Here is an 8,778-nt window from a genome sequence, read left to right on the forward strand (position 1 = left end):
ATTCGCAGTTGAATTTCCGTTGACGAAAGATCCTAGTTCTTGCCGCAACGCTTTTGCGAATTGATGGAATTGTGAGAACGTGCGCGTTTAATTCACCTGCCTAGATGGCGCTGGCCACGTCTAACGTTGAAGCGCTTACGCGCTGTTCCTTTGTAGCGTCAGGTGCTGAGGAATATTGTACCCGGCAGTGTACAGTTGCCCCAAGTTGTGCGATAAAGGGAAACCTAAAAGAAGCTCGTTTTGCCAGTTTTCACGGCAATCCCTCTATAAGGGAAACCCGAGTGAACGCCAGCATATTGCAAAGCGCCTGGGCAACCGTAAAGCGATATCCCCCAAACAAGGACAGATGCATAGCGCAAGCGACACAGGCCTTTCCCTGTGGTCCCCGCGGGTGCCGCTACTGCAGGATCAAGCCAGCCGCTTGAGACTGCGTTAATATGCAGTGCGCCTATTTCTGTCACAAAAACCGATTGCATGCTATTCAATATATACACATATCCATATATATACATATATATATCACACACACGTATGTATGCCCATATACACGTCGATACGTGCTCAGGTGATGTATTTACAGATAAATATATGTGCACGCGTAGGTATACGTACATGTACGCATAGGTGTATAATATATATATATGTACATATTTTGCTCTAGGGCGCTTCCTGCATATATGTAGGCATCCACCTTGTTAAAATACATCCTTCAGTGCGGAGATATATACATACACAAGTATATACACATAAACGTGTGATGCGGGACTGTATACGTGCATGTATATAGATATATATATATATATAAACAAGGCGTGTCTACGCTACAGTTCCGGCCTCGCAGCGCGCTTAAACATTGGGAGTATCTGCTCGTCGTCATCCTCTGCTTCTTCCTTGAGCGTTTTAATGAAGTATCTCCACGTCAACTGCTGCACGTAACCCCGTACTGCGAGCTCCCTGCGCTTGTCCACTACCAAGTCTGGTGGAATCACTCTAAAGGGGATGACTCTTCTGCCGCGTCTCCCAGCAGCCGGTGGAGCTTCTTCGGGGGCAGGCACCATCGAACTACTAAGGCGTCCAATGCTGATGTCGAGCTGAGAGCCTGGCTCACAAGGAGCCCACTCTCCGCAGTCCACGGCCAGTGGTTCCTTCTTCTTGACTGATCCATTCTCTCCCTCTTGCGGCTGCTGAGCGCTCCCTGTGCTCCCCAACTGACTGCCACTGAGGCTTTCAGAATGCAGCTGTGCATGCGGAGACAGGCTCTGCGTCGGCCCCGCATCGGTCCGAGGCTGCTGCGATGGTGTGGAGCAGAGACTGCTGCTGCCTTCCGGCGGGGGTAACAGTCCATGATGGGGATGCATTGCGATCCCCCCTCCCTGCAAAGCATGCAAGTCCGCGTGCCGCTGTTGCTGTTGGTCCTGCAGCTGATGGTGGAGCTGCTGTTGCAGCTGGAGCTGCTGCTGCTGCAGCTGGCGCTGTTGCTGCTGGAGCTGCTGGTGCTGCAGTTGATGCTGCTCATGGTGCTGCTGAAAAGCCGCTAACTGCTGCTCAGCCGGGGAGTCGAGCATGCGTTGCTCTCGAAGCAGCAACTGAATATGCAATAGCTCCTGTTGCTGCTTGAGTTCTTGTTGCTGGGCCTCAGAAGACTGAAGCGCTCGTTGCTGGAGAGCCGGAGCACCAAACCCCTGTACACCGAATTGATGGAGCATAGCAGGAGGTTCAGAACTAGCCAGTTGCGCATGCTGCTGCTGCTGCTGCTGCTGCTGCAATGCATCAGCCGCAACAGCAGGAGGAGCAATGGCAGAGGCAGGGGAAGGAGGCTCAGGCTCAGGCTCAGGCTCTTGATCTGCCTCGTCATTATAGCTAACAGAATAGTAGTCGATGCCTATGTGCGCCTTCCGTTCAAAAGCTACAAGGTCAGACATCGAAGGAACGGACAGCAACAAAGAATCCTCCTGGATCTCCTGGATTAGGGGCTTTTGCACTGGTGCTGATGCAACAACTGCTTCTGTCACACGCTTTTTCAAGTCACCAGCACTTCTGCAGCCAGCCCGTGGTCTACCCCGTTTCCGTGGAGCTAGCTCATCAGCACCTGGAGAAGGGCACTTCACCGCAACGCCATCGACAACAGCAGCAACCTCTGCCGCTGCTACCGCAGCTGCTCTCGTCAATGGGGCCTCGGGAAACATTGACACTGTACTTCCATCTTCCGACTTCACGCTCCCCGCCGCAGCACTGCTGCTGCTTGCTTGCTGATACTGTTGAGAAGTGTCTGTGTTGGTCTGTAGCATCAGGATATCCAAGCAGTGCTGATACACAAGGCGAAGAGTCGGAAGGGGGAGCCTCGACAGAACAATCCTCTGAGCGCAGTTGCACGAAAGGCTGCCCACGCAATCCATGCAAACGTAGTCCTCCTGATGGCAACAGGTGACGCATGTGATGACACAGCAAGCCTTGCAGCTGCTGCAATCCTTCACCGGCAAAGACAGCACATCAGCGATGCGAGCCAGCAAATCGTCTTTTCGTCCTTCGCCGTCACCAAAAGGAATAGGCACGAGCAAATCGCCAAACGTAGAGAGCAACTTTCTGAACTCCTGCCTCCAGCCCTTGACACTCGGGTCCAGAGCCTCGACCAAATTCAGCTGCCCTGCAGCCAACTGCATGGGCGCTGCAGCTAGCTGCTGCTCCACGGCAGCTGTACGTCCAGCAAACTCCTCCATAATGATACGCGCGACTGCCCTGCAAAGCTCGAGCTGCTGCCGCGGAGAGAATCCCTCAGCGGACTGAATGGCAGACCGCAACACCAGCTGCTGGTATGGCACACAGGTGGAACGCATATACCGGTAACTGCGGATCGCCTTCTGGCCCCATTGCAGCCACAACGGAGGAGCGAAGTTGCAGGCTTCATTGCAGTTAAAGCTGAACGCCCACACGAAAAACACGGAATGCACATGAGCACCTTTGGGATAAAAGCACAACCATGTGCAGCGTTCGAAGGACGATGCGCCAGAAGGCGGGAGGAAAATGGAAGGGTTAGACAAATAAATGGGGTATCTATCGCAAAATGAAAGGGTTAGACATAGAAATGGGGTATCTATCGCAAAATGAAAGGGTTAGACAAATACACAGGGTATCTATCGCAAAATGAAAGGGGTAGACATAGAAATGGGGTATCTATCGCAAAATGAAAGGGTTAGACATAGAAATGGGGTATCTATCGCAAAATGAAAGGGTTAGACAAATAAATGGGGTATCTATCGCAAAATGAAAGGGGTAGACATAGAAATGGGGTATCTACCGCGTTGCTCCTCAAGGCTGCTACAAAGGGAGGAGGGCATGCATGATTTATTTAAGCTGTGCCTGAGCGGGTGGAGAGGAACGCGAGTAATTACCCAGCGTTGAATCCGGCATGGTACGTGCGGGGCCACAGCATGACGAACTCTTTGGGATGCTGCTCGATCCGGTAGACTGGAATACCGTTTTCAACAAAGAGGGAGGGGGGCAGCTGCACCGTGAGGGAGTGCAATACGTAATGAGGATCGCGGTCTGCCAGATACGATTGCAGCGTCCGTTCAACAGACGGTGCCCTCGAAGGAGGTACCACGTACCATATCTGCAGCAGCAGGAGAAGCGTGGCATGCAAACAGCTCGTTCTATCTTTTTCAAGGGAACGAGGTAGACTGCCATGCGGAGTCAACGAGACGCTCTGCGGTAGCGTCACCTAGGAGGGGGAACCTACGCTAGGAGCCCGATCCCTCGCTCTTGCCTCCCCCGTTAGCACCCCGCTCAGGCTGGAGTTACAAGCATTCCCAAGCCAAGATCCGGGTGCTTCTTATTAGCGCCGGATCGATACACCCCACACAGTAAACGCAAGGGCAGCCCTTACGGGCACAAAGAGGACTCAGCAACTACCAGCTAACGCACCTTCGGGGTCCCCCAGTGGTGGTAGTTACATGCAGCAAAGAAATTGTCTTCTGTGTGCCAGCAGAAACTTGAAAATACAGTCCCAACGTACAGCCAGGGGGAAGTGACCCCAGGAACGTCTCGATGGTAATGCCGCAACAAGGAGCCTTGCACCCTTGCTAATCCCGCCATATTCCACGGATGCGTGCAGTAGTCCAACTGCTGCTGCTGCCCCTTAGTCGAACCGTCCTGCGCCTGCTGTGGCAGCGGCTGGCTTTGCCTCTCTTGAGGACTCCCTCCGACACTGGCCTCGGTGCTGCTGCTATTGCTGTTGCTGCAAGGCGCTGCGGCGTCTCCCGCGACGCGTGCCACTGGAAATCCGCTACCCAGTTCGTTCGTCCTCAAGTCTGCAGCGTAGTGGACAGTTAGCTGGGGGCAGCCGCTCTCAACGCTCTTCCAGTATACAGCCTCCACCGTATCTATGCTTGGGTTGTAGCAGCCGAAGACCTGTCGCGTCAACTCGCGGTCGTGAGAACGAAGCTCTGAGGCATGCACGGGAGCCTCTGGATGCTGGAACGGCTGCAGAGGAACCACACGACGGGCAGGAGACAGCCACATGAGGTGTTATCAGCCGACGCGCTATACACGGATTGTTCAAAGTCGAGGCAAACCGTGGGCTCCTGTCGCAAAGAGATCCTCCTGCCTCTCGCTGGCCCCTCGGCACCTCCAAGGAACCCGTCTTCGATACACGTCAAGAACAAAGAAGTAAGCCGAAGGATTCAGACCCCTACCTTGCCAGCCATGAGCGAATGCACTTCCTGCGTTCGAACGTGGAAAAGCGCCTGGTCATTCGTTAGGGCGTCAAGAGCAAAGGGAGGATCCCAGTCAGCTGGAGGGATGATCTTCACTGCACCGAATTCGCGACCAATAGCTCGAAGACTCTCAAAAAAGGAAATGGGATTGACTGTAAATGCCTCCAGCGAAGGAAAGCGAACCTCCGGCACCGCAGGCAAGGAAGAATAGTTCATCTCCACACGGCGCGTCTCCTGAAAGGTACATGGGATACAGCGACACAACGCACACCCAACGAGGCCCCTATGATTGCACGACGCAAAAATCCAGATTCCCTATGCAGCCAGCCACAAAGGGTCTTTTCATAAAAATCCACGAGCTGGAACGAACACGAAAGACCAAGAGACGCCACAGGGCCATAGAGCCATGTCACCACAAAATGCGCAGAAACAGCGAGAACGCACACTCGGAAAAAGGCGCGATACAGAAACACAACCCACCTACCCACCCCCTTCCCCTCCCCCTCCCTCAATGGCTGGAAGGCCGTCATGGGCAGCAGCTGGGCAGCAGCAGCCGTGAGAGCAGCGTCCCTCACCAGCAGAGATCTCCCAATCGCAACTTTGAGGAGTTTATCATCCGCAGCAGCGTCGACTTCGAACATCCGAGGGGCCCTTCGAGCCCTTTGAGGCCTCTCTCCCGACGGCGACGTTCCTGCTGCTACTGCCGCTGCAACCCCACGACCTCGTCTGGTTCCGCGAGAACCACCACGCCCTCCACGGGGGGTAGCAGCCTTTGCAGCAGCAGGGACTGGAGACGCAGAGGAGCCGACAGCTCGCATCGGAGCAGCAGCTGGAGGCACTGCCGATGCAGAGGCTACTGCTGCCGAAGCAACACGGGCTATCATAGTTGCACTGGAGGGGGGGGCGCCGCCAAAAGCCGCTGAGGGGGCGAGAGCAGGTGCGTGCGAAGCCGCAGGTGGCACACAGGCCGCCGCTGCTGCAAAAGCAGCTCCAACCGCTGGGGGGGGAGACATGCAAGAAGGGCCTGGGGCAGACGGCGGGATAACAGCTGCTGTGTGAAGCGGTGCCCGTACTGCAGGAACTCCTCGAGCTGTTGGAGGGAGGGCTGGTAGGGGGGCAGAAGGCTGAAGGGCGCCGCATTGCACGGGTGCAACTGGAGGCGCCACAACTGCCCCAGCAGTCGGCTGCCCGACTCCAGCAACTGACAAAGGCCTCCCCGTCGCTGCAGACAGTGGCGCTGCTGCAGACATTGCTGCCGCAGAATTTGACGCTGCAGGCACTGCTTGGAATGGCGGTGCTGCTGCAGGGGTCAACACTGGGAAAGGCAAGAGGCCCCTGCCATACATATGGGAGGAAGCAGCAGCGTGAGACGAGAACGCACCGGCCGACACTGGTAGCGTTGCTGCTTCAGCTGGCGTTCCGCCTGCTGCCAAAGGCCTCTGTGCCCCTGAAGCCGTACGCCGATCCATCAAGCTGCTCATGCCGTTAAAAGGGGGAGCTTCCGCTGGCTGGAGTAACGACAAGGGGAGAAGAGCCCCCCCCCGTATTTCGGCCTTCCTCTAACAGTTCAATACCAGTGATTCGACCCACTCAGTGGAACTACTTTCTACGCTGGGGGGCTGAAGAGAGAGCATGGGAGCCCCCGCAGGCAGCTCAAGGTCCAGCAAGGGGGCAAAGAAGCTATCAGAGGAAACGAAGGGTGCAGAAGCAGCCGACTCTGAGGGGCCGAAACAAAAAACAAGGAAAAACCTACGCTGTTGATGGAACGCAGCACGAGCGTACCAACTGCTTGTCCAAGCCCATAGTGTGGAAAGGAGAGACCCCGGGGACAGACGACCACCGTTTTTCTTAGTTTAGACGGAAAATAATGTAAATGGAGGGCCAGGTGGATTAAGTATGCGTTGAACTAGTATCAAAGGCGACACTATGTGGGGCATGCAATCCACCCGAGGCGGCGCGAACAGCTAACGGTTGCTATTGTTCCACAGTCACTCACGTAAGAGGATAGGCAATGCACTACTTCCCCTTATCCATGGATGGAGAATACTTCGCAAGACTACCAACAACTCCAATACCAACTCAGCAAAGGAGGCCCCAGCCGTGTTGCGAGTAGGGGCCCTCTGGCGCTGGAGGCTGCCGCCCCAAGAGGCGTAGTCTTCAACGGTATATCCAAACAAACAGCCCGTCCAATCCTGTATAGCACCTCTGGTATGAACTGTAATGTAGGGGAAAGAAACTGCACGTGGGGACAGCCAATTCCGTGGGAACATCAGCTGTTGCGAAGTGGTGTTACATCCCGGCGCTTGCTCAGCGAACACCCGCAGCTACAGCAGAGAATGCGACAGCAGCAATTACTCTCCGCTTGGGAGCTTTTTGTTAGGTATCAAAGTAAAACGATCCAAAACAAAGAGTGAAGTGATCTTAATACCTCATGCGGCAAGGCTGCATTGCCTCCCTGCTGTACGCGTGCGGCAAGCGGCTTTGCTGCCTAGGGGAGATTAACAATCAGCAGGAGTTCTTTCAACAACTGGCGTAATCATTAGAATGTATAAAAGTTTCCTTTTTATTTGTATTAGCAATTTTATCATACTTTTTTCTCCAGAAGCATAGCGAAGAATCGCCCGTGCGGGGCGCGTCGGGCGCCGCAGCCACCGATGTTCGAGACAGGTGAGTGCCACACCAGCTAAAGGCCCCCATTGCAATGGAGAATCACGGGCTTTTTCCGTTTTTACCATTAAATTAAAGAATATAAACGTGCTTCTGGCAGTAATAAGTACCGTACGGGTGTTCTCTTGGCACCCGCGGTGGTGGTATGATGCGTCAGCAAGCCTGCAAGTCCTGGGGTACTGCTGGAGTATATATTCCTCAGTAGATCATGAATGGTTGTTTTATCATAGTGGTCTCACCTAAAAACGTCTACTCCCGGAAGTAACTGACATTTCCTATGTCCTCGTGAAAAAGCTCGGGGGCGCGGCTGCTGTAGGGGCCGGCCAGGCCGACGAGAGGTCCTCTTTAGCAGAGATATATCATCCTTATACGCATAAAACGTGAGTACATACCTCTTGCGTAGCCTTTATATGCATGCAGGATGAAAACACAGACTTTTCGGGAGGTGGTATCCGTAGCTAACCGCAAAGTGATGGACGAACGTGGCTCTTTCGCTCCATGTAAGGTGCTTGAAAGCAGGCACTTCGCACCAAACCCAACAGAAAGCATATTTTTATGAAAACTTATGTGTACTAGGGAAAAATGGTTGTTTCTTGCCCTGGCTTCTCGAGGTCTCAACGTATGCGGAGAGCGGACGCCAGGGTAAGTGTTGCTACCATTCTAAAGCACTCCAAGGAGTAACAGCCCCATAAAAAAAGCGCACACTCACACGCACACACACAGGATACTGCGTCTCCTGGTTCGGATTCGAATATTAGCCTGCAAGAAGTGATGAATGCGAACTGGCATGACTTTCTCAGTTCACTACTGATCCTTGTTTCGATATGCGCAGTGTAGTAGGGAGTTCCAGAGTATACCTTGTAGTGTGTTCAAAAATGACAAGATCGTGCTTCGTGCCTGTCGGTCCAGACCAGTGGAATTGCAGGGCAGCGGGACGTTTCCAGCCTTGTCGTCACCAGTTAGGTGTAGCGGGCTATGCTACACTTGAACATAATCTACACTTGCTACCTTCTACTAGGAACCCGTAAAGAAGTGGATTACAGGTTTGTCTGTTTATATACCTTATGTTTTACGGAGCAGTTTTAGTAATCATGTAAGAAGGGGTACAAAATGCGTGCATATGTGCCCGACACTATGTGCAATTAGCTGTGAAACCTCAAATCGCTTAGATGAAACATCTACGCGCACCCCAGCTGTTTCCTCTTCATATGTCAGCAACTATGAGAAACTCCTCAACGAAAGCAAAGATCCAATTGGGAAAAAGTCCAATGAGAGCGTTATTGGTATAAAATAATTAATCTTCGTGCAGGCCTGGCCACTTGCTACAGGCCTTCATGCAAATCATGACTCCTATGTCTATACCGAAGTCAGCCTAATAGCAAGCTATGGGATAACCCAG

General features: G+C 53.4%; 1 protein-coding gene across 1 annotated transcript; it reads right to left on the reverse strand.

Annotated features, from left to right (window-relative positions):
* Positions 1-224: 224 nt before the first annotated feature.
* LOC34624003 lies at positions 225-6,193 on the reverse strand. Its single transcript, XM_026338176.1, has 6 exons — positions 5,288-6,193; positions 4,692-4,946; positions 3,922-4,479; positions 3,390-3,610; positions 826-2,916; positions 225-477 (listed from the first exon to the last, which is right to left on the reverse strand). The coding sequence occupies exons 1-6, from the start codon at positions 6,191-6,193 to the stop codon at positions 225-227; spliced, it is 4,284 nt and encodes a 1,427-aa protein (XP_026193961.1).
* Between the last annotated feature and the right edge of the window lie 2,585 nt (positions 6,194-8,778).

Source organism: Cyclospora cayetanensis, unplaced genomic scaffold (assembly GCF_002999335.1).
Source record: "Cyclospora cayetanensis isolate NF1_C8 unplaced genomic scaffold, CcayRef3 CcayRef3_contig_238, whole genome shotgun sequence".
NCBI classification, from domain to species: Eukaryota; Apicomplexa; class Conoidasida; order Eucoccidiorida; family Eimeriidae; genus Cyclospora; species Cyclospora cayetanensis.